At 41.6% G+C, this 26,566-nt stretch overlaps 2 protein-coding genes across 10 annotated transcripts in view; one reads left to right on the forward strand and one right to left on the reverse strand.

The window, feature by feature from the left end:
* agbl4 (AGBL carboxypeptidase 4) overlaps nt 1-3,556 on the reverse strand; it is a 305,045-nt gene extending 301,489 nt beyond the window's left edge. For 2 of the 3 annotated variants that reach the window (XM_075485313.1, XM_075485311.1), the window contains exons 1-2: nt 3,479-3,556; nt 1,332-1,454 (exon numbers count right to left, since the gene is read on the reverse strand). In XM_075485313.1, the coding sequence (XP_075341428.1) occupies nt 1,332-1,454; nt 3,479-3,524 (169 nt within the window). In that variant the 5' untranslated portion in view covers nt 3,525-3,556. Of the gene's footprint in view, nt 1-1,331; nt 1,455-2,110; nt 2,224-3,478 lie in introns of all 3 variants that reach the window. The other variant, XM_075485312.1, reaches the window with a different exon arrangement.
* A 3-nt stretch (nt 3,557-3,559) lies between these two features.
* The window catches only part of elavl4 (ELAV like neuron-specific RNA binding protein 4), an 84,282-nt gene continuing 61,275 nt past the window's right edge, over nt 3,560-26,566 (forward strand). For 2 of the 7 annotated variants that reach the window (XM_075485314.1, XM_075485315.1), the window contains exons 1-2: nt 7,023-7,929; nt 8,639-8,779. In XM_075485314.1, the coding sequence (XP_075341429.1) occupies nt 7,882-7,929; nt 8,639-8,779 (189 nt within the window). In that variant the 5' untranslated portion in view covers nt 7,023-7,881. Of the gene's footprint in view, nt 3,645-6,711; nt 6,847-7,022; nt 7,930-8,638; nt 8,780-21,470; nt 21,804-22,783; nt 23,014-26,566 lie in introns of those variants that run through there. The other 5 variants (XM_075485320.1, XM_075485319.1, XM_075485316.1 and 2 more) reach the window with 5 other exon arrangements.

Consider the following 26,566-nt stretch of genomic DNA (forward strand, 5'->3'; position numbering starts at 1 on the left):
ACAGACATCGTCAACGGTGAAAACACTTTATTTCGTATGTCGTGCCTTCCACTTTCCAGAAAGCAAAGTAAGGGACTCAGGACTATGTTACTTACTTTATGATTAACTTCAACAAAATAAGGCGCATTCCCAATGTAGGAACCTTTTGCAGTTCCTATACGGACATACGGGAAGGAGGGACCACGGCCCTCAGTTAACCATTTCTCCTTCTCCGAGGCTGGGTCTTTTCTGGGTTCCATAGGAACACATATGACGTAGGTGTTTGGTGGTTGGTAGCTACGCCCCTTGTCAGATTTCCGCTTCTTTATTTGCGCTTCTTGTGGTCCCTAATCTGACACGGACACAACCGGCGCATGTTCAACAAGTTAAACTTACACATCGTCTCCTTTGTCTGCGGCGCTCTGCTCTCCTTCCTTCCTTCATGAAACGAAGAAGTATGGCCTGCCGCTCGATTCTTCGTCTCCTGACTCTCTCTGTGAGCTCTTCCAGCCTCGATGTTAGACGCCCGATGTCATCGTCCATGATTAATATTACCGTCAAGCAGACCATGAACACAGTGGCCTCCCCGCTCTCCATATTAGCTTCTTGGTGGTGTTTTCTTCTCTCCTTACTTTTTGCGGGTTTTGTTTTGTTCTGTTTTGTCGTTGAATGTGGCGCTAAAGTAACACGTCGCTGTCAGAGACGGTTGCGACGCATCAGTCCCTGTCAAGGTCCCCAACTTACGTGCAAATGCAAAATGAAACAGTTCCCCTGGGGAAGGGCAGTTCATAGAATGAAATTCGAGGTGGAAAGTTCTTAGAACTGTGTTATTAGAACTTATCTGTCCGAATGCAGCTAAAAATGGCCGGTCATCTTTTAAAGCTTACTTGATTTATTCACTTCTTTAGCAGTATCAACACCACTCAGCAGCAGGGATCATTTGTGTATTAAATATGGTTCACAAAAAGAAAATATGCAAAGAAAGTATACAAGTGAATTACACAGTTCTATAATAACAAAAAGTCAAATTCAAAAGATTAAATGTGTCTAAGTGAATTAAGTGGGCAGCGCAATGCACGGTTCATATCGGTGTATGTTCAAAGATAATGAGCAACTGCAATGTGGAACGCAGTGCATGTCTGCACGCTTGCAGATGCATATGTGTGAATCCACATCCGTACAAGCATCCCAGTTAACATGGACATGTGTTACCGTGTTTATTTTAACAAAGGAAAACACAATCAGGCATCGACCTCGACCCAACTTACATTGACCTGGGCGTCCGCAGCCCACTCACTGGCCCATAAAAGGTCAACCTATGGGAAACACTGTGATACAGCTTTTCAACTCACCACTCTCAAAACAAGCATCAAAAACCAGATGTCCTTTCCGTGGAGCTCCTGAGTATCCTGGTGGGCTGACTGTCAGCTTATTCACATTTCCCACCAAGGCATCCTCTCCTCCAGTTTCACTTCCTGAAAAACAAGTGCAACACATGGGATTTAGACATGTTTAACTCCACCGCATGTTGCATAACATTGTGTTAAAAAAATTAAAAGAATAAATTTGGGGGGCTGTTTAGCATCTCCTGTTTTCCCATAAATTTCTCTCCGATTCAGAATAACACAGTTTTAGATCAAGTGAGTTAAGCCTTCTAAAGTTAATGCATTCATCATATATTTAAGGGTGAGTTTAGTTAACTTAAGGGTAAATGTTATTATCATTAATATTATTCTTATTGCCATTTTTTGTTTGTTTGCACATGTATTTACACTGAAGCATTTGGACATCTAGTCACATGAACAAATCCAAACTGCTTTGACATTTCTACATCAGCAGTAATACGAGAAAGTATTCAAAGCCTTTGTTATGATATTCTGATGCATATTATTGCTATCGATAGTCTTTGAGGTGCATCTACAAGTTAGATGGAGTCCACCTGTGTCTAATTCCATTCATCCATTTTCTATACACGGTTAATCCAATTCACAGTGGCACAGGGGGCTGGAGCCTCATTGTCAGTCCATCACAGGGCCACACAGAGACAAGCAATCATGCACCAGGGTCAATTTAAAGACACCAATTAAGCAAATCATGCATGTTATCGGGTGGTTGAAGGATGTTGGAATACCTGGAGAGAACCCAAGCATGCATGGGGAGAACATCCCAGCTGGAATTCAAACCAGGAACTCTCTTGGTGTGAGGCGAAGGTGCTAACCACTGCACCGCTTTGCAGCCCTGTGCCTATTTCAATTAAAGAGAATTTCTCATGAACAGTACAGTTCTACAGTGACCCAGCAGTCACAATTAATTATCTTATACATTAATTAATTCATCATTTACTTTTGGGTTAAATTAAATATTTTTCATGTACTTTAATCAAATTTCAAAAGTCTGGACCTGAAGTCAGTCGAGCATATCTTCAAAGAATATTAAGAGAAACTTGCATTTTTTTTTAACCAAATACAGTATTTCAAATGACTGAAAGAGACGGAGTGTGCCCCTCTCAATATAAGCATCTGCACTTGTACCTGTGAGTATGATTAAAAAAAAATTTAAAATTTTAAAAAAAGCAAGGTCAATAACTAACTTCAACAGTATATACTAACATTTGATCACCACATTCGACAGTACCCAAGTCCACTTATGATAAACAGGCTTGTTTCTCTTTAGAGCAGCAGGTAAAGTTTTTGGAGCATTTATTGCTGCTTGTTTGAGATTGCTCCCTAAATGTCTCCCATCTCTATCTAAAGCAAAAACGCGTGGTTGGCTATCCTGATGCAGGACCTCTCCACCACCCTGTGCCTTCTGCCCCTCTCCTTCACCCGTAGTCACAGGTGGCAGTCAAGAGAGAGGGGAGAAATCACGCGATGGGCTTCATATAATAATCGACTTCACTTACAGTACCTGGGAGTACAACACACAATGGGACATAAACACGGGAGAGAGAGAGAGGATCAAAAGAAACGATTCGACTTTTTTTCTGAGTAGTAGTGCTCACCAAACACTGACAGTTGTTGTAGACTATGGCTTTAGTTTAAAATAGTACTGGATAAATGGCAATGTTTAAGAACAATATTACGAACCGACAGTTGCTAATTAAGTACGTGGGACACTAAAGGCTCGTGATAGCACAGCTAGCTAGCACATACTCTTAGCCAGGGATGCTGCTCGAGTATACGGCGAGGTGGTTAACGTTAACACGCACGCACTTATTAGAAGTCTTCCCGCGCGTTAGATAAATTGCTTGAATGCTTCGTGTGGAGAACTAACACCGGAAGCGGCAAAGCTAGCTCAAAGGTCCAAAAGATATGACTCGTGTTTACATTCTTGTACCTGCTAGCTAGGCGGTTTGCACACTTAACGCCAGCACCACTATAAAGACGGGCTGAAAGCTAAACACATGCACTAATTATTTGACAGGTAGCGGGGTACCATGCCCTTCCTTCTGCTTGTATAGCAACGAGAGGGACGCCAGGTAAAGCTCATATTTACACACCAGCCTCGACGTGTCTAACAGCGTTCTCCTCCATCTTCCTCTCCATCTGTTTGAAAGCAGCCGACGCTCTCTGTGGGTTGTCACGGCAACGGTGCGGGAGGAAGAGGAAGAGACTATATCACCTCCATCAGTGAGCTTTCAGTAAGCTACGCTGGCAGCAGTACGGGTAAGTTGGGTGTAATTCAGGTGTTTTATTGGAGTTAATTTTTGGTATTATACCAAAGTGTGTCAATCATTTAATATAGCTAGTTAAAGCCTATGTTTGATATAAATGATCTGTAGAGAAAAACAACAGGCGCAACTGATTTTTCCTGCGAGGTTATTAAAAGCCGTCACAGGGGCTCAACTTTAAGATGTTGTTTTAATAACGTCTCAGTCATTTCACAAACGTCCCCTTACACAAGGGCTACACAAAAAGGGCCTCCGATATTCTGCCTTTTAGACTGCAGTCTGTGTACCGCACATAATTCAGTTTCATTGCAGTTACACCTGCAATAAACCCGATTAATTAGGTTTTTTTCTTTTCAGAGAAAAACGCCAATCATTGTAATCAGCAGTCAGAGATTCCGAATTATCCAGCAGATTGATTAAAGCTGAAGATTTTCTAGACAACTGGAGCAGAGATGTCATCAGGGCCAATCAAGCCTGGCCCTATTCCTTTCCCATTACAAAGGCTGCACCTGATTAAGTACATCAAATGAGCAGCCGCACAGCTCCTGGAGCAAGAGGTGTACAGGTTCCTGCTAATTTTCAGGTTATAAACTGTGTGCAACAGGACCAAATGAATAAGACCAAAGAGAGGGCAATTATTTTTTTCTGTGTGTGATCTGTATGTGATAGCAAGTAACAGAACACAAAGTAGATAGGTCAAAATGATTATTTCTCAGATGATAGGGAGAGAATACAGAGCAGGTGTGTAATATTTTGTTAAAATTGAAAATTGAATAGCTGTCCTCTATGCTATGTCATTCCTTTAACGATATGCCAGCTAAAGAGATCCATGGTGGTAAAATCATTCATTTTCAAGAGAGAGATTGAAATTGAATTATGGAGCATGAGAAGAATGAATTAGTTACACTACATGTTCCCTTGTTTCTCAGCTCCTATCAAAAAGAGGGACTGCGAGACTGAAGATCCTTGAGTGTCTTTTTTTTTAGTTGGAACTCTTCAGATGCTGGATATAAACATGATTTCATGAACAAACTTACTTCAGATTTTTTTAACAATGTACATGTTCTTAATTTCATAATATGACATACTGCACAGAGCTGTGGTATTACAGCTTATGCTGTGAGACGTGATGTGAACTGTCTTCATTTCTATGCATTTTTCAATGCAATGTTGATATTACAGAAAATCTTTCAGATTTAATCCTTTTTTTGTGGCTGCACTTTTCTTTTAAAGCATCATATTTCACATCTTCATAAAACATCAGCGTGTCTTCCTTAAAAATATCTGAGGAAGTTGAAAAATAGAATCGATAACTCTTCCCTCAAGTTACACCCTGTAAGTGTCTTGTCACGGGATCTGCAGATAGCAGATTTAATGAACCCATCCGTGACTGGAAAACAAAAATAATCTGAAAGAGAACTATATTTCACACGCCACGTTCTCTGAAATGTTAACAATGTCTCAGAAGAGCACATTTTTACATGTTTATAAAAACACATTGGACTGGATTTTTTTTTAACATTTGATTGTGTACCTGTCATGGTTAAAAACAGTCTAGAGGAACTTCAAGAAGTACACTGTGGCTATTCTAAGCTTGGGTTACAGGTGACTGGAGGACACACCACCTCATCAAAATCCTGTGCAGAACATATCAGGAAAAAGGTATTTTCAGGCCTTGCTTTTCATTGTTTCAGGAAGACACTTTTTCTTCTTAACTTTAAAATGACCAATTAAATCAGTGTTTGTAGTGCTGGAACCATAACTGAGCGAGGAAAAAAAAAAAAAAAAAAAAGACACAAAGAATGTGTGCGTATTTGTGTGACTAGTTTCAAGATGAGCTAATCTGTGTATTCGTATTTGTTTTCCAGCAAGTACAGGGAAACCCTTTTTTTTTTTTCTGGACCAGGTGAGTACTTCCACACATAAAGTCCATTATCAGTGTAGAAACAAGTCATGCAAAAATCAAAACAAGGGAGACAAGGGGCAAAGAGTTGGAGACAGTCTGTTGTGAGAGGCGGGGTGGGAGGGGGGCTCAATAGGGGTGCAAAGACCAGCCAGCAGTACACAGAGAATCACTATGGTGACAGCAATCAGGGAGCTCATGGGAGTGAGGCTGGGTCAGAGAGGCAGGCTTGAGAGGCAGCTGACTGAGGAATCAGCCCTCACTCTGGATGATTCAACTGACAGCTCCCCCCCCGGGATGTGCCAGACCAGACGCCCCCAGAGACCACAGGATTTTACGGAACAGGGATGGGGCTTTAGCAGTCCCTTTCTAATGGAAAAAAAAGTGGAACTGTAGCACAGTGATGTTTGTAATGATATCCTCAGAAATCTTTTGACAGATGAAAATGGTAAAAAAAAAAAAAAAAAAGGAAAATGTGTTAATTTAAAACGTGTAAACAATGTGATGTGCCACATTCCTAATCAGTGTGACTCTCTACATATGTCTCCCTTCCCTGTTGACACAAAAACATTGGTTAAAATAGGAATTCTTTTAACACTCTACTTTGCAGCTTACCATCGCTGATCCTCTCGTTCATTCATCATCTCCCACTCTTCTCCCTTTATCTGTCACATTCTTGGTCTCCCCATCCTTCCTCTCCTCCCCCTCTCTGCTGTGCTGGACAGCGTCCACCTAAACAGATGGTGTAGTGTCAATAGGCTGCTATTAACTGGCCGCACGCCCCCCACCCCCCCACCCCACCCCAACAACTCTGATCCAAGACGGTGAAAAAGCACATTTAAAGTACTGAGTATAAATCTTTAACCATGTTCATTTAGCCACGAGTAAGACGGCACTAACATTGATTCGTGAACTATTTTTAACAGTTTCACGCAAAACTGTAAAATATTCTTCTTCTTATTTTCCCTAAAACACTCAATTTCAAAAAGATTTATGCTTCTTTCTTGTTTTTTTTTACATTAGTGCAGGTGCAGATACAGTATCCTGTGAGTCATCACTCCGTGTTAGGTGTTACCGACTGAATCCGAGAATAGAGTGAATCATTCGGGCTTCATATTTCCATAATCCTTTTTCTCTCTCTCTGGCTTGTTTGTTCAAGAGTTGGGATCTCCTGCCATGCCTGTGACTGGCTGCTTCGTCATCTCTGTGCCACACCCTGCTGAGGAAAAGGACAGCCACCTGACCTTGATGCTCACAGCAGCCCAACCCCTCACTTCTCCCTTTGTTACGAGAGGTGCTCCTTAATTCACACTCTCTTTGGGTCCCTTGAGAGTGGGCAGGTTTTTTTTTTTTAATATATTCCTTTACTTTAGTTTATAACCTTCAGCAAAGTGTTAAATGCTTATTTTCCAAAAAGCTTATTTCTAATCTTATCAAACAATGTTAGCCTTCTTGCCTCCTAACTTATTAATTAACCCCTGGCTGTGTGTTTTCTCTGAGCGTGAGAGCTGCTTTAAGGGCAAATGTGCCTTTACAATGCGTATCCATACGTTACTAAAAACACACCCAAAAAGAAGGAGAAAATCTAAATGATTGGAGAGTCACGGAAAGCAAGTGATGTGGTGCTGCTGCTTGTCTTCCCACCTTGTGGCGGCACAGTGAACTGTAGCTGCCTGAATGCCTGAGCAACGAGGGAAGATGATGCAGAGAGAGATGGCGTGAGAGAGGGAGGGAGCAAACCAGGGGGAGCGATACAGAGAGAGTGAGAGAGAGAAAAAGAGCAAAAGGGAGGGGAGTTTAAACTAAGTGCTATGTTTTGGGACAGGCTAATCTGCTAGCGAGCAGTGTGAGGATCGGAGCGTATTGTGTGAGCCAGTGTGTGGGGGACAGATAAGGGAGCCAGCCAGCCCGCCAGCCTGACCCACCGACCGCCTGTTTTAATGTGCTGACTCTGGGGAGATTTTAAAAAGACGGCATATTGACTCCTCAGACGTGTGCGGAGACCCTGGGCACAAACGCCTCCACTAACAGCCACAGCCAGCAGAAGTGCATCAGCAGACAGGGGAGCGAAAGAAAAAGATAGAGGACTGAGAAAGAAAAACAACCCCAAAACCAGAAATTAAAGAGGATTTTTTTTTTTTATCCTCTTCTTTTTTTCAATTGATTTGATTTTTTTTTCCTCCCTTTGGTTGTTTTTTTCCTGTGTTCCTGGGACTGAGCGACTGACTCCCAACCGTAGAAAGAAAAAGAAAAAAAAGGGAAGAGCCAAAAGAAACTGAAGAGAATCTAAAAATAAAAGGACAGAACGAAAAAAGCACCGACCCTGAACATGTTCGAAATAAGCCGAACACTCAACGCTGCTTTGTTGAGCAATGAGGTAAAGATATCTGGATTTGCTTTTTCTCTCTCTTTTTTTTTTTTTTGTCCACACCTCACCTGTGTATGTCTGCTGCCAACCATTCTGTCATGTGTGCTACCGTGTGTCCGCGCGTGTCTGTCCGCCTCTGTATGCTCGTGTAGGCAGAAGACGGAGGGGATGATTGATCACAGCAGCTGTTTATTATATTTCCCCTGCACGCTGGTTGCTACAGAAAAGGGGACCGCTATGCTTCTCTCACTCATCCTGCCTTGTAATCATAAATGGAGAGCCAATGCCTAGACTTTACATCCCAATATTGCAACAAAAAAACAAAAAAAATCGAGGTAGCCATCAAACCCATCCAACATAGGCTTGCTTGTGAAATTGCGCACCTGGGGCAAAAATTGTATATTTGCCTTCCCGTGCAAGTATAGTATGAGTGCAAGTGCGAGCGTGTACGCTTGCATGTTCACACATGCATTTGTGTGAGAGCAAAGTGTTCTGTAATCCCCCTCTACCTCCCTCTTTCTTCATGCCCCCCCCCCCCCCCCCCCACACACACACTCCCTCCTCTGTCCTTTACCATTCCCACCGTCCTTCCTACCTGCTCTTATCTGCTCTCCTTCTCTCACCCCCCTTCCCTTCTCCCCTTTTTTTCTTCCCTCTCTGTCTCTCTCCTCCCTTCTCCTCCCGTGTCTGTGTGTGAGCGCGTGTGTTCTGTGAGCAGCATCTCAAGATGATGGCGAGGTACGGGCAGCTCTCGGGACTAGCAGCCAGTGGCGTGGGCTCCGTCCCCGAGACGCACTCGCCGCTATTTCCCAGGGATCTCCTGTCATCGCCCGCCCAGATGGGCTACAGGTCACCCCTGGTAAGAGGATAGACAGATAATGTATCTCCAATCCTTTAATGAACATTATTCCAAGGAATGAAACGGGGGAAAGAGACGGTAGTGGTTAGTTAGTTTGAATGAAAACGATGTGTTGTGTGCGTTAAGGAAAAGAGCAAAAGGGCAGAAAGAGAGCAAATCAATTGTGGGATTCTGCCTGTATCCCCGGTGGATAGCATTAGTAAATATTTACATTGTTATGTTTGTTCAATTAAGGACGCCTACTCTGTCTTTAGCCTCTGCCAGACTGTTATCAAGGGAATTTGAAGTGTTTGCGTGTGCATGCTTGTGTGAGTGTGTATGAGTGGGTAAAACGTTTGTGAATTTTTCAAATTCAGTGAGAATCTGCAGTATTTGTTTTATTTTTTTATTTTTTTGTAATACCGCCTTCTTGATGATCACGGTGAATTAAATTCCGTTGAAAATACTTAGACATCCAGTAGCGGTGCATTTACTTACACGTCTATTTAAAAACTTTCCATATGAACCTTGAAAATGACAGAATCCCCTTTGAGAGACGTCCATTTGTGAAAGATGATTCATTTTAAAAAAAGCACACATTTGCTCTTAACTCTCATGTCAATTAAATTCCAATCAACATCTTCTAAGTCTTGCTACAGTGGCAGAGGAAGCAGGAACACTGGAGATAGACATTTTCCACCGGAGCTAACATTACTCTGCAATTTACATAGTAAAGATTACTTGAGGGAAAGGGGAATGAGAGAGAAAAAGGGGTATGAGAAAGCCCAGAGCGTTTGGGCAAAAGGGTTGTTTGAAATCCCTGACTCGCCGCATTAAAGCGACATGAAGCTGTGGGTGTCTAATCTGCTGTGGGCTCTTTATTGGTTCGGCTCCCCTTCAAACTGGCTCAGATCCACACCCCTGAGCCTCCCGGAAGCCTTCATAACCCACTGTCATGCTGCTGACTGTACCCAGGGGTTTGTGCCAACTGTATGCAAATGTATGGCGAGGATAAGCGGTGGAATACGTCCGTGAGGAGCCGGGCTTCGACAGTGTTTTTCAGTATTTGCTTTGAATTCTTCCTCGAGTTCAAAGACATCGGTCCAGTGTTTTGCTGATGCTACAGAGAACACAAAGAGCTGTGGGGGTTTTTTCCGCTGCCCATTTAAATCCACAGCAGCGTAATCAGCTGTTTGTATAAAGCCGCTGGACCATAAATGATCTGTTGAGAAGAGTGAAACTAATAAGCTGAATTTATAACAGTGGTACAATTGACATGTTAACATATTTCGAGGAATTGTTTGAACAGGCTATTAAATGGAATTTTCAGGTGATTGCTTAACCACTCGTTTCCAGGGTGGAGCTCCATGTACGGAAGACGAGCTTCACATTGCATTAAGTGTGGCAGTAAAGGCTGTGAATTAAATATAGAGTGGAAAAAGTAAGGATGGAATTCATTCGTAACATTGTTATCAATAACTGAGTGACTATGAGGTGCTCATCGTTTGCAGTTTGATTTCTAGCAAACTGGTCTGATGCTGGTTCATTTTTAGGATTTAGCACTTTTGTCATCGATACTTCACAGGTGAAGAAGTGTGTTCCTCTATTTGTGTGTGCAGGAGGGCATGAGCATGTGTGTAAGAGCATATGCTTGTGTATTTGTTTGAAAGTGTGTGTGGGTGTGTGCGAGCACGATTACCCTGGTTAAAAAAGACCATCGTTAAAGTGATTAATGGGGCCTTCATTAAGCACAGCGAGATCATTTGCATACATTAGATAAATGTGCTGGAAGATTCTGGTGGCTTTGGTTTGTAAAGCTTCAAAAGCAGCATTGCTTCTTTTTTTTTTTAAAGCTGATGCTATCAAAAGGAAATACTCTGCTACGGCAAATTGTAAATATCGCTGCGTATTAGCATAGGAGTAAATTAATTTCTATAAAAACAGCTATTTGATCTATCAATCCATAGTATTATTACAGATTAAGTTACTGTATTGTGGTTATATTTATTTGGTCAACCATTTAATTGAATGCTTATGACAAATATATCATTTTATCCTCCATGTCATACAACTGCGGCAAAGTTTACCATTACTTGCCCCATGCAGCAGTGAATATAATTTTTTGATTCCAGTTTTCCGTCTCTGAGAAGCCCACATCTAAATAAAAGCCTTCATCTAAAAACACACTGTGCACCGTGCTATAGAGCTGAATGCTGTTAATTTGGAGAAAGCTTCACTGATTACCCACTGCAGGCAGCTGCCGTTCTCCATGTGACACGAGGCTTTGTTTGTCAACTCCAATCTTTTCTGTTTCAACGTTCAAAACGAGAGAGGGTTGTGTTTCAAACCTGCCTTAAGTCATTCATCTTCACCGCAACAACGAAACCCACAGAGGGTGTGTGTTGGGGGGGGTGGTGGCACAGAGGCTGGCAAACGTGTGCCGCCACAGTATATAAGCAGCCAGGAGATAGTTAGAGGTCATCTCTATTTCATAACAATAATTAGCTCCTTCCATCTGCCGCTCACTGCATTTCCCCTTTCCTTGATTGCAGTGTTCTCTATATCCAGGAAATTAGTTCATTTATGCTCCACAACCCCGCTGTCACTGAGGCACAAACAGGTGCAGCAGACTGAACGGCGCCACTGAAAAGAGAGAAAGAAGCTCATAGACAGAGAAACACTGAGATGGAGATCTGTGCAAATTGCGGGATCAAAAATGATAATCATGCCACAAGTACAATGGTGGTTGATTAACACAAGGCCGACAAAAACAAATTTGGCTATTGTGTAATGTTTTGAATGGTACAGCGATCGGCTAAATATTTTTAAATTGGCTATCTTAAGGCTGAAAGGTAAAAGCACAAAGTAGAAAATGTATATTGTACTTCTATGAGGGCACACAGTAGCACATTATATGAGGGTTTGATGCAGTGCTGTTCAGCAAAGCTTCACAGCTATAGGGTTTGGGGGGTAAAAAAAACGACTGCTCGACCGTGCCGCCCCTATAGCATTTCTTAAGCTACAGTAGAGCGAGTTATGGCCGCACGACATCACAGAATTTACATCAAGCGCCACATTAACACAGACTGTGCAGCTTGTACATGCACATTATGTCATGTATACAGTTGATGTATGATATGAGCGCATGTGGTGTGTCAGTTACAAGGAACACAGAGAGACGCACTGCAAGGGGGGCCTGAAGGGTTCAGATTTGTCGGAGGAGTGTGACTGTGTGTGTGTGTGTGGGTGCGCTGGCCACCAGTGCTGCAGGGAGGGCCTAGTGATCAGCAGCTGAGCCTGTGTCCCGCTGGGAGCCATCACTGCAGAATGGAGCAGGTGTCTGCAGGCTCATGCACATCCACACCCAAACCCACACACACACACTTTTTACCAGATAACACATACTGTACACACACGCTGCAAGCTAAGTGTACTTTTTCTCCTATTTGCCCGTCTCTTTGTCTCCAACTTATCAGTTTAGTACATCATTTACCCCATCCACATGGTACCTTTCAGCATTACCAAATTAATTATTCAAAATTTTTTTTTATATACTCTTGAAACAGCATCTCCAGTTTCCACACCCAGGATCCACGTACGACTGAATGTCTACTCACCTTTGGGGGAAAAAAAAGCAAACGCAACAAACGTCTCTGTAATCATCAAAAACTGAGCGATTTCACCGCAGGGTCACACCCACCACCAAAAGTGAAAGCAGATTTCAATCCGCAGTTCTTCTAATCCTGATTGACAATTCTTTCAATACACAGATTAACATAACTAAGTCATAATTATCACAGTTTATGTAGCAGTGGATTAAACATCCATAGTGGGCCTGTGAATTGTTGTAGGGATTTACTTCCAGTCTACATTTGTACAGTTTAATAGGTTGAAAAAATAATAATAATAATCTCACTTCCTGCTGCTCATTTAACTTCTTTAAAGAATCCCAGGGCTGTGCTTTTGCTTGGAAATATAAAAACATTTAATTTCAGAGACAAATTTGTTTTCTCTCCAGGACAATGTTTTCACATCCAGTTGCAGTTATTTCATTTGGCTTAAGGAAGATAAATACCGAGAGAATAATGAAACGGACACGTCTGGGGGGGGGGGGGATTGTGTGTGCAAATCTGGCGAGGTGTTTTGTTATTGCAAAATATTAACGTGAAAAAATAGAAATATTTCTCAGCTACTGTTTGATGTAATTTCAGGTGAACATTTTGCCTCCCCTGAAGACAGATTTGAAGGTATCAAATGGAGGTAGCTGGTTCATTCAGCCTTTCTGAATTAATTAGCAAATTGACAGCAATATCAAAATGCAATGTGGATTTATGTCTGCCTTATAAACCTTGACAAAGGAGGTATTAGCCCATGCAAGCCCTTTACTGACCTGCTTCGGTCTGTGATAATCTCACTTGGATGGCTTCTGCTCGGTCCCTTCCGTCACAATAGACAAAAATTAATATTGCAAACACAATCTTCTGACAAAAGGAAAATGGAGTGTTCTCCTTTTCTTTTTTTTTCTCTTTTTTTTCATAACAGATTCCCATTTTGTGGGTTAGAGACACGGACCAGACAATGTGTGGCGGTCATTTTAAGAGCAGCGACGTTATTGTTGACAGTTCGGTGCCTGTTGATGCCGAGCTGACGAACGCTGCCAATACTTGAGTAATTGTCCGCGTCTGGGATCCTGGCATGTTGATGAACAACACTATTTCGTCTCATCTCAGAATTGATAGTTTCAAAGCCGGTGCGTTTTTTTTATTGATTCGCTAATTACCGGGGATGAGCCAAAAGTATCTGCTGTCACCATGAATAAATGATGTATGGCTGACTTGTGCATTAGTGCAAAGGAAGAGTGGCCATTGAAGTGGCTGCACTTCCCTACTGGGTCCACCTGAACAAGAATAAAATTGTACCTAGATGCAGTGTGTACCTGTACATACAGTAAATTGAGTTGCTTTACCGTAAGAATTTTCTCCTCTGTTAATAGTTTATGACAAGCAAACCGAATCGAGATTTATTGGAAACATGATTAAAATACTAGAGGGGTAACACTTAGCGGTTTCCCTACAAAGCAACATCATAATCTGCCAACCTTTCACTTCCAGAAGTAATGAATATATTCTAACAAGCAGCATTAGCGACGGGAATGTAAAGTATACAGATTTACAGCAATAAATACATACACCATACAGGATTTTTTTCTTTGTGATAAATCTTGTACATATGTATGTTTATTAACCTCATATTATGATTTCTTGTCTTGCTTTGACTTAATGTTAGGATTAGTTCATTGACTCAAATTCAAAATATTTCTCCAAAATGTCCTGCTATCTTCACAGTGGAAAACTATTTTCTAGAGTGTTTGTTTTCTACTTTGACTTTTTTCCACTTTAATGGGCCGAATGTCTCAACGACACAAAATAAGCGAAACATGTCTCCGAGCATTTAGGCATTAAAGCTGAAACCCATCGGAGGTTTTTCTTGTGCATTACACACTTGCTTCACTTCAAGCATGAAGTGACATTTTCAGAGATGGATTTGTGTAGCGTGGGCATGGTTTGGTCCACAGCGCCAATGGCGACGGCCAGTCATGTAAAGAACTCTGGATGTGTCTAATTTCTGAAAGGTTATCCCTTATCAAAAGCCACAGTCCAGTCATTTATGCAGATCTGATAGTGTGAGAGTTTTGATGAGGTTTAAAATGCCATGACGGAGAGCAGGCCTAACGTTTTCCCACCTGAGGTCGAAGCAGCAGATTCTGGAAGAGAGAAAAATATGGCCAATTTCTGCAAAGAAATGCATGACTGAGGGGATAACAAAGATAAATAATGTAAATAAAGAGGTTTGATAGTGAACATCAGTCGAAGGGACCTCAAATGCAGAGCTCTCTTTTCTGTTATTGCAGTGAGTGTGTTTATAAGTGGGGGTGGTTGTGATTAAAGCCTGCACCAGATGGACCGCAGCAGTCACCCTGTGAGCATGGATGTACCCCGACCGGGATCAAACGCAACACGGGCTGCCATCCTCACAGCCCCGAAGCCCACCAGTAACCCCCCCCCCGATCCACTGACCCACCACACTGTAGCATGGTCACCGCTTCATTTCACACCCCCTGTTCAGACTACAAGACAACACGTCAATAGAATCAATAGAATATAAAACAGTTTGTCGTCCATTTTTCCATCTTATACGACAATTAAACAAATGCAGTGCTTGCCTTTACATAGACATGTTTTATCAACAAATAGCGGCAAGGCTAAACTTTATGATCAGTGGGAGAGCTGCTGGTCCCCTGAAGTTGAATGTCACCCCAAGCTGTGGACCACTCTGTTGTCCAAATGGACACTAATCCACCAGAGTCCTGTTGAGAGTACACTCTCAGTGCCAATACACATGCCAGAATCAACAATGAATGCATAGCTAAGCCTTCCTCGGCTCCTACACAAATCTTCCCTCATTTGTTATTCCTCAAAGTTATCAAAGACTATTATCACCATTGCTGCTTTTAAAAAAACAACAAAAAAAACCAAGCGCGTGCTTGTTTAATAGGAGCAAAAGTGTTGGTGGTTAAATCTTCAATGTCCTAACATTAATATGTGCCTTCGATATGCTATGTTTTCCTATGAATAAAATCTAACAAATGAAAATGTTAAAAAGCAGTTATCTAAAGTAAGTGTTCAGTATTCAGTCTACAAAAGAAATACAGTTTATGTGCAGAGCCTACATGGCAACTGGAGAAGTGTTCGCTTTCTATTTCGCAGATACAGAGACAGTGTGTTCAAGTCTGTGCCTTTTCCACAACCCCCTGTCACATCTCTGCAGTCTGCAAAGCTCCAGCCATACCAAACAGCTTTGAGTTAAAGCTGAAGAAAGTGGCTGTGACAAATGCATCAGAGCCTTGTTCTGGGATCAGCATGGAGAATTCATTTCTGATCTGTGGAGTTTCCACCAGGGAGAGTGACACAGGCAGGGGTTAAGCTGACTGTGTATCATGCCCGGTGACACGGAGAAAAGAGGATGTATGAGGAAAGCATCAACCAGATTAGCTTTTACCAAATAAACTTTAAACATAGTCTATATTCAAGTAACATATGCCATTCATATTACACATTTGTAATGTGACAGGCCAGTATAGGATTTAGTTGTCAGTTGTTTTTCATAGTGAATAGATAATCCAAAGTGAAATGTCAACTTTTCCTTTCTAAACCAGGAACAATGAATTCAAGGCCCTGAGCTGTTTTTGTTGGAACACAGGACATATATTCAGGGTAAAGAGACCATTAGGAGCTTGAATGTAAGAGATGTGCTTGATGTCTATGTCACAGCAAGTTGATTCATTTTCACCATTTGTGGAGTTTGTGCCCCACAGTCTGACTGGCTACGAGCTCGACTGTCTCCCAAAATAATTCAACATCATCTGCCCTCAGTGGCTTGAATTTGGTGCCGTTGTCTTTCTGTCTGTCTTGGACATCATTTTTCTATCGGGAGCAGCTTTTGTGACAAACACAAAACAAAAAGAGCCTTACTTGTGAAGACAGAGGGGAAAAAAAGGCAGTTTGACTAAACAGGGGGAAAGCAGGTGTGTATATATTTCATATATATTTCTGACCATGGAATTACCAGAAATCCTCCACGCTGTATATGCCATTTACAAAAGTCCAAGCCAGCCATTGCTATCCAGAGACAGCCACATGTTATCATGTCCACAGCTGTTTGGTGTCCGGGGCTCAGTGATGCTGACTTTGTCGCCGTTGAGGGACACAGACATGTTGAAGGCTGTAATTCTCATTTGCTGATTGTTACCAGCAGAGGGTGGACACCTGCCAGGAGAAGGGCAGTCATCAGTCTGAGTAGCGCAGCAAGATGCTACTTCTGCCAGAACTTCAATAGAGCAACTAAATCTGTCCTTCAAGGACAAATCAAAAAGAGGTTGAGTAAAGCAAAGCAGAATACTGTGTTATTAAAGGCATTAGGCTGTTTTACTGCTTCAGCTGCATGAATTTGGTGATATTTTGTGTTGAAATGATCCAGACTTCGTAAGTAGGGTCATTTTTGTTGAAACTATTGAAATAATGTTTTTTCACCGATGACAGTGTTACGTTAACTGTGAAATGACGGCGCTTCGAGTCGCATTCATTTTCTCACTTGCACTTAAAAAGATGAGCTTTCTTGCTGAACAAAAAAGTTCTCCTCCCATTGTTAATAATCGAGGTATTTCCTTTCAGCGCACAGAGGTAACACCTCAGCTAGCATCGTCACTTTTCCTCCTTTAAATAGAAGCCTTATTATGCAGAGTGAAACATAAGACAGGCGTTGAAACACTGCCTCTGACAGTTAACAAGACTCAAACCGAAAGCACCCACAATTATCACTTTCTGCACTCTGCATTTTGAAACCAAACCTGTTATACTGCATACGCGATTCTGCATATGCTCTTTAAAACTCATTAGCAGAACAGCATGTGGCGGCTACTACCAGAGTAGCCACGGATCAAATGTACAGATTCAACACCAACAATCAAATATTTCAAGTCATAGCAGAGACACAGTGTGCAGAAGGAAGAGTTTGTGACAATTACCCAACTCTCTGCTTTTTAGCAAGTTGTGAGCACCGGCTAAACACACTTCTGTGGTCCTGCTCCACCTCTGCAGCCATCACAAGTGTAAGAGTGTGACACATGAATTAAAGCATTCTATGTGTTTTTAAGTGGTATGTACTGTATGCCTGTGCATGCATGTGATTGTGTCTGTTTGCTATTAGTTTTGCTTGTTTGTGTGCGTTTATGGATATGAGCCAGAGCCAATAAGTGAGATGGGGTTTCACATTGCTGACAGTGTGGCTGGCCTTTCTGGGTTATAGCCACAAAAGCTTTTAAAATTTCAAAACGATGCAAGAGCAGAGAAATATAATTTACCTCCCTAAAGAACTATTTAGCATCAGTCATCATTGCTTAGGCCAAATAATGCATCCAATCAGCGCAGTGCACTTTTTTCGTCCAGTCTAATAAAGTGGAAATGCCAGTAAAAGAGTAGCACTTCTAATAATTTTATTTGATATTTTTTCATTTCTGTATTGCTTTTGATGTGTTCATAATAAGAGAGAGACCAAATCCATGCTGCAGCATTGCTGACATTTATTCTGTTAAGAATCTCCACATGGATACCTTTAATTGAATAGCTGAACTACTCCCTCCCTCTGCTTATACACAACAATATAGCGCACAGTGTGTATTCGCACTTAGCAGCAACATGGATCCATCTTTGTGTCTGTATATCACAATTACACCCACTAACCTAACACACTGGAAAGAACAGATGTTTTTATAGCTAATTTACTGAGCAGTGGTAGTCATTGTCACTGCTTTCTAAAATCACCATCCCATGGAGCAATCTAGTGAAATGACACGCAATGCAAGACAACTGTGTGAGGCTATTTTCACTTTCAAATCACATTCTCATTTGGAGAAAAGGTTATTTGGATTATATTACAGGGAGACAGAACAACCTAAAAAACACTGTCCATTATGAAATGCCAAAAATATCACCCACTTTATGTTACTGTAAAGGCAGAGCACAAAGATCCAAAAAGCCCCCCCCCCCCCCAAAAAATAAAAAGATAAAAACTTGATTTGTGAGTAAGTCACCACCAACGCCCTACTCTTTACTGTTGGGAATTGAAAAGCAACAATAAAAACATGGTCTGGTCGGGCTTATTAGACTCTGTGGGATGGAGAGAATCTCTTCCTGGGTCCAACCCAAAGCCTTTATTGAACCTTAAAGGTCAGAGCCGAGGGATAAAGGATGAATGGAAGACTGAGGGTTTGTTGCCGGTACCATTCAGCTGTAAATTTTGCCTCCCTCTCCTCAGGCACAGAATATGAAGAAGCACATGACAACGGAAAACAGACAAAGACGCACTTCTTGTTTTATTTTATTTTCATTGTTTCATTATAAATTACTCTCCCTCCGTTTTGTTATATGCTGTACATTTGATACAAACCTCTAGACTGCAGATGCCAGCATATTTTTATTCTATCTGAAACAATAGTGAGCTTCTTCAGCTCCTCTTTCCCTGTGTGTGTGTTTGTGTGCACGTAAGCTACTCAGTCCTAATTGAGGTCATAGTAAGGAGTCTCATTAGTTTGTCGGGCACATGGTTCCGTTAGGCTAGTTAGCTAGCTGTAGCTAAGCAGACAGGTGGAGAGGTCAGGGAGGAAACAGAGAGACAGAGGAGCTGTGGTTCAGAGCTGCCTTTTTGTTCTCCAGAACCTGCCTTTTTCTCTACTTCCTCCTTCGTGTTCATTTGGGAGCTCATTTGTGTACCTGCTGTTGAGTGGACGGCTAAAACTCAACCCTCACAGTTGTAAAATTGTATGCTGCACAATTTTAGGTTTAGAGTAGGCTATGTATACTGTATGTGCAAGATTTGTATCGCGTGTGCACTATTCACAGTGTGGGATTTCTGTAGATGATGTTTACACAGCAGAGTCTTCAGTGAGTTACAAAGGGCATTATTTAGTGATGTGGTTTGCAGTAGATGGTTTATCTTGAGACTTCAGTGTCTGTTTGCTGTAATGCTCAAACTTTTACGGAGTTAACATGCCAGTTGGACTGCAGCCAACAATTATTTTATTACTGATTCATCTAATGTAGTCTAATAGTCAATTTTTTTTTTTTTATCATTATAGCTGTTACTGTCAATTAATTAATAAATGAATATTTTGGTTTATCTGACCAATAGTCTAACATACCGCAGAAATGCAGCAAGTTATTTGTGTGCGTGCATTTAATCAACTTCTCAATTATTCTTTGTTACAGCTCTGTTTGTGAGTATAGATCACATTGTAATAATGACTATTTTGGATCAAATCTATAAACGCAACCCCAACCAGGAATTCCATGTCTATTTTCTTAGGCACTTTTTCAATTCAAAGTTTATTTCTATAGCACATTTAAAACAGCCTCAGCTGACCAAAGTGCTTCACAACAGCAACTGCATCACGAGAGAGTCATCAATAAAATCAATAAGAATGACTTTCATCACAGATAAAAATAAAATTTGAGATACAATTAGCAATAAAATAACAATAACAGTAACAATAACAATAAAAGTAGCAAGCCAAGGTGAACTCCATTTCAGCTATGGAAGGCCAGGGAAAAGAGATGTGTTTTCAGTCCAGATTTGAACTGGCCTAAAGACTGAGAGGACCTAACAGACAACGGGAGGCTGTTCCACAGTCTGGGTGCTGCCACAGAGAAGGCTCTATCACCTCTGGTCTTTAGCCTGGATTTGGGAACAGCCAACAGGAGCTGGTCAGCTGACCTCAATGCTCTGAGTGGAGTGTAGGGCTGCAGCAGCTCACTTAAATAAGATGGGCCCATGGAGTTTAAACACTTAAAAACAATCAATAAAACCTTAAATTTCACCCGAAAGCCGACAGGGAGCCAATGAAGGGTCAACTTTTGACTCCTATCTAGATGCATCTTGAGCTGAAAGGGGGAGGAGAAATCTCTCTAAGCTCAGTGGATGTCCACTAGTTCGGTTACATTAGCCTAGCCATGCCTCATATAGCTGAGGGTTAACTGAAATAAAACAGACCTGCTGACAGCCTCTTATTGGTGGGAGGGGAAAAGAAAGAAGAAAAAAAAGGTAAACCATGATAATAACATCTCAACTGATGCCGTTTGGATCTTCAGGCAGCATGAGTATATAACCAGTAGTATAAAAAAAAGAGATGTGTTTATATGTACAGCATGAGGTGCCTGAATGTATCATCGTGAGACAGTGTGTATATTAATGTGCAGGCTTGTAAATACGAAATTATGTGTGGGATATGTGCGTTCTGAGAGTATATGTATGTGTGTGTGTGTAAATGTAATTGTGAAGGTCCAGCCAAGTACTTCTGCCTGCCAGTAAACTGTGTTAAAGGAGGCAAGAGCTCCCTCTTCTTGTCTTCCTGAGATGGGAGCCAGGTGGATCGTATAAGCATTTGCTACTGGACGTTGAGAATTCACTTTGTAAAATATTCATCTTAAATAAGCTGTAGTGAATTATCATCATAATTCATCAGCACTAGTCGCAGCATCAGTTAGTACACATTTCACTGCAGCATTCTATCCGAAAAATGTAAGATTGGGTATCCTGCTACTTATGATGCATATATAATTATATGCAAGGAACTGCTTTTAAATAGTGATATCCACACTCTTGGGATAGGGGAAGCTAAAAAGCACCTGTCCTATGGTGGGTATTTGTTGTGGCTAAAGAATAATGGAGAGCTGCTGTTCGGCTGAGGAGGAGAGGGCTACATGTCTTAACAACATTGGGCATACTCTCATACACAGCAGCAATAATGCACATAACCTCTTCCCCAGTTTAATGACAAAGAAGGGACGTGGAGGCACGCGCCCATAAACTAAAAGCCTAGTGTGCTGATCTCATGCATAATTATTATCAGTTGGCGGACAGATAATTATGTGCAGCACGAATATAAAATCATTTTAACTGCTCTCTCGCATCTACCTCCCCATATGATCCTTCCCTACTTCCCACGTCGTGGACCACAACGAGACTGTCTCCTCCACTCTCATCCGCGAGCGCACCGCCCCGTCCTCACCTGCTCAGCCAATGAGAGGTCGCGCGTGAGGCGGCAGGACATTCCGTAATTGGCTTTTGGGGAAAGGAAAGGTAGAGAGTGTTTGCTCGGAATCTTTTATTTTGAGTGGAATCCCTCCGTTGCCGTTGTGTTTGTTCAAGGTTTTCCTGAAGGCGAGTGCCTTTACGTCTGTAGCACGGGACAGGGCTGCAGGTCTTCCACACCCACGCCTTGGCTCGGTTTAGTTTTTTGATTCTTACTACATCGCCTCCTCGGCTCATTCATCCTCTCCAACACGCCGCTGATTCTCCACATTGACTTCACTGGCTTTTTGTTTTTGTTGATTTTTTTGTTTGTTGTTGTTGTTAATTCCATTTTTTTTTTCTGGCCGAGAGCGCCTTTTACGCTCCGTACAACCGACAGCCTGACACAATAATGGTCATGGTGAGTAGGCGAAATGTCTTTTTTCTTACTTGTTAGTCACTTATTGTGCCTTCTGCCCTGTTTACAGTGTTTTTCCGGAGCGTACCGCAGCAGACAGAAAGGAGCGTTTCCTTCGCTGCATACTGACAGCGATTCATTCCACCTTTTTAAAATTTCCATAAGAAAAAAATATATTTAGATGAGTAGCCTAGTGCATGCTTCATTTAAAGGCGGCGCCTTATTGGACAGGTGTGTGTGGATTGGCCACGTTGTTTTTTTGATTTTGTTCAGGAAAACAACAACTTGTCAGGGTGGATGCAACCAATGGTTTAGCGTTAAATTCCGACGGATTATTTTTATGAGTAACAATGTCAGTTAGGTAGTTTACTACTCCTTGATGATTCTAAATTGTTATTTTGTACAACAAAGTATATTTTGTGTATTTAAACATTCCTGTGTCCGTTTGAGAGAGACGAGGAGTAAAGACGGTACAGATATAGTCATGCAATGTACAGAGGGTTTAACATGTACACGGTAATCGCTCATTTATATACACTGCTGCGCAGGCATCCTATTACCATAACGCCTGAGGCTGCAATCACTCCGCTCCGCGCTGCTCTGCCCGGCTCACTCAAGCGCAGACTTTCAGCAGCGATTGATTGCTTTGCTGGGATTCAAAGAGCCTTTTCTCTGCCAAAGCAGGCAGAGAAGCTTGGCGTGTGCCGACGAGGGCTCGAAGCCAGCTAGAGAGCGAAGGTGTTAACGCCGAGGGAGGGGAGGTGAAGCCCAGGGCTGACAGGCAAGCCAAGAAGCCAATCACAGACTCTAAAGGAGAGCTGGTGGGCGGGCTCTGACCTTCCAGCTGAGGAGGAGACTGGGCGGTGGATGCGAGGGGGAGGGGAGTGGGGTGGGGTGGGGCAAGGAGGGTGGGCGGTAGGACAGAGAGAGAGAGAGAGACTTGCTGCAGCCCAGCACTCTCATCATTCTCCTCACAGCATCTGTGGAAGAAGGCGATGTTTTGCTCCATACACATCTAATGCGCAGCTCTCTACTCTAAGACACAGGGTAAAGAGGGGGAGAAAAGAATAAAGAGAAGACTGAGACAGGGAGAGAGTTATACTGAGTAGGGGTGTTTCTTTTCTGAGGCGCTGGTGTAGCTGTTGTGTGAGGAGTGAGGGAACGTGAGACAACGGCCGGCATCTCCCAAATGGAGTGGAATGGGTTTAAGATGGTAAGAAAGGCTACAGGCAGCCTGCTACTATACTCTGTTTCATTTTGAGCATTCTTCGGGGGCTAGAGCAGACTGTAGTTGTAGATATCTTGTCACCCTCAGTCAGTACGTGTTATAGCCTTCTTTCACATGCAATGCAGGGATGCTGTTGAACTATTTTATGAGCAGAATGTTAAGTTCCATCTTACAATGAAAGAGGGGGGGGGGGCTGAAGGTGTGTGGGCAGAATGAGAAATGAGGAAGACAGGGACAGAGTCAGATATCATGCTAATAGGAGATGTGTGACGGCAGGAGTAGAGGTAAGAAAGGAAGTGGAGGGGGACTGGGGAACAGCACCCATCTTGTGTTAAAGCAAGGAATGTAAGTGTCCCCCCGTTTTCCTGCCTTTATCCCTCAAATATTTACCTGTTCATAATTCTGAAGCAGAGTCAGATTGCACATTGTTGGTGCTGAATGTGTTGCAACATGTTAAGCAAAGTGTATGCAAACTATCAGATGCAAGTTACATGAGTAAGATGTGGCACTAAGCAGGTGTACACTGTGTGTTGCCAGGGGAGAAAAAGTAAATATGCCGGAACTGTGCACATCCCTGGGTTACAATAGGTTTTCAATGCAGTGCATTATCTTATTCTTCAGTGTTATTTCTATCTAACTGACATGTCATGGTGTGTATGTGCTCACTGGAATGTGTCACCGTGAGAGCTGTAAATTTTAAGCTGTCAAAGTGTTTGCTTTGCTCATCCTCCTCATCCTGAGACTCACTCTAACATTATCCCTTCATCCATCACATCCAAGTGACAGCGTGTAAGGTTGACCAATAAAACCACCAACCATTTTATCCTCCTATCACTTCCACCTGTTATAGACAGCATAAGGCAAAGTTGTATTTCATCGCTAATATCATTCTGACGAGATTTAGCTCTATTGATTGCATTCTCAATGCATCTATTTTCAAAATGTTTTCTTGCCCTCTGCAAAATGGACTGACACACTTCAGTATTTGCATTAGGAAGAGAGGAAGAGTTGTTTTTTTTGGTCAGCAAGTAAATTTTCTTAACCTATACTGGCTGCCTATATCCAGACATCAACACATGTTCATTTTAAAGAAGACAACCCCTCTGTCTGATGATGCAGCCGGTCGTTCTTTGTTGCCTCACAACCCTGTCGCTCTGACCACTGAGGGCTGAAGCCTCGTGTCAGCATAGGTGTGAAAGCCCTGCGGGGGATACATAACTGATGATGTAAAAAGACAGGCGTGACCAGAGAAGCACTCTGCATTGTATTTACTATACATGCAGAATTTGAAAGAAATTGAGTACCAGCAGAATGAAAAGGAACAGTGAAAGAGGGAGGGGAAAAGTTGAGCACTCATTAGTGTTGGAGGTATTAGATGAGTGTGCAGCATGAAGCCTCCTGATGAGAAACAGTGGGGGACTTGATCTGGAAACAGGCCATAATTTTATGCACACACACACACACACACACATATGTGTATACATTCAGTATATATAAATATATGTATTTGTGTGTATGTTATTTACATATATATATAAATATGTGTGTTTAGTATAGTACACACAAACATGCAGTGACTCTTTCACCCTCAAGCAGAACACTGAGCTCCAAGGTTACACATCAATGCTAATAGGGTGGGGTGTATTAGCTACAATGCACCAACCGTGTGCTGAGTGATTTAAACGTAACTGAAGATCAAAGAAACATGAGAATAGACTGCAGAAGATTCTTTCGTGTCTAGTTTTAAGACGACGAGCATAGGTTAAAGTAACAGTAAAGGCAGCTTCGAGAAGACAAGGAAGAAAGGAGAGACGATGCTGAGCTGAGATGGAAAAATGATATCCAAAACAACAGAACAGTACAGGTGAACAAATTAGTTAAGTTACGTGAGCGCTTGTGCTATATTTTGTACATCTGGGTTTTAGGCTGATTAAAAGGTTAGATTATTACATTCGTTCCTATACTGTCCATATGCCAAAACATCAGCTCTATATGGCTTACTTCTACTTTAATCTCATAAGTAATCATTAATAATCATGAAATTACAATGACTATATTAAGGGCCTCTCAACAGTACTTTTGTTCTTTAACCTGAAAAAAACCTTAGTAACCTTTTCTCTCTTCGTTTTAGTAACATCATCTTATTTCAAATTTACAATGCTCTAAAACTGAAACATCTTCACCATTTGAAGCCTCTTCCAATGAATCTAGCAAGCTGACAAAGGGAGCTAAATCACACGGCACCTTTAAACTGTTCTCCTTGGCCTTGTACACTTATTTGTTGTATTTACTTTCAGAAGGAATTTTTGTATCGCTAACTTGGTGGTTTGTCATTGAACTGAGCAGCAGAAAATTGTGGAGGTGAATAATGTCTGGTGTTTGCTTTGTATGGCAGGGTGTTTCCACATCCTCAGCAAGCAGTGAATATGCTATAATGACTTTCATGAAGTGCACTTTAGGCAAGGACGAGTGGTAAACACTTGCTCAGTAAAAGGCCTTTAGCAATCTTGTGCTTTGTATGAGGAGGGCATAGTGACAGTTGTGTTGATAATAAAGTGATTTTATTCCCATTTGTTATTTTCTTGATAAGCACAGGTATGCAGAGTCCAGTGATTATGAGAATTGTTAAATGGTCACATCCTGCGTGTGATTATATATGATACGATGATGATAAGTGTGACTTTAAGTCCATTTAGTTGGATTACATATGTAACGTGGAGGAGGAAGTCCTGTTGCGGTGGTGTTTAGAAGCGACAGTGTGACAAAACATGACATTTAAAAGAGTGATGGTTCTATCCAAATACACAGTTGAAGAGAAACGTTAAACCGCAATAACATTAAAACTTTTTTGTCAGTTATTTTGATGATTAAACTAATATCAAAACTGAAAAGGAGGGATATTTGAATAAAAAAAACATATCACAACATACCGTATTTGTATAAAAAAATTAGACATTGTTGACTGATATTCAAAAATACACCTGCTGTTGAGAAAAAGCAGATTTTATTTGTGAGCATAAAGTAACAACAACAGAGCTATTGAGATATTTGTTTGTGCACTCATACTGGAGGCAAGAGGTTTCCCTACTGTTTCAGTACATTATTTTGTGAGTGCTTTATGTCTATCAGTGTTTCGGTTGTGCAGTGTCAGTATAGATTTTTTTTTTTCTTTAAATGTCTTTTCCACTTTTCTTTAAACAAAAGCTGGATGAGAGCATTTAATGAGCTAAAAGCCTGTTTGAATAAGAAGCTGCTGTAACAATCTCTGTCCCAATTAGCATGCTTTGGTTTTTAAATATTCCTTTTGTGTGAAGCCTAAACACACATGAAGACTCACAAAATGGTTATGTTAAAAAATTTAATAGGCTTCCACAGTGATTTCCTTCATTTATTTAAATTGTTTTTTTTTTCCTCCCTCTCTTTTTAAAAAGCTAGAAATCTGAGAGGCATGGCGAGGCATTCTGCTGTAAGGGGAGCAGCATTCACAAATACTAGACCTAATTCCTTTGGCAGCAGCTCAAACTGCTACAGACAGACA

The sequence above is a fragment of the Odontesthes bonariensis genome, chromosome 15, assembly GCF_027942865.1.
Source record: "Odontesthes bonariensis isolate fOdoBon6 chromosome 15, fOdoBon6.hap1, whole genome shotgun sequence".
NCBI classification, from domain to species: Eukaryota; Metazoa; Chordata; class Actinopteri; order Atheriniformes; family Atherinopsidae; genus Odontesthes; species Odontesthes bonariensis.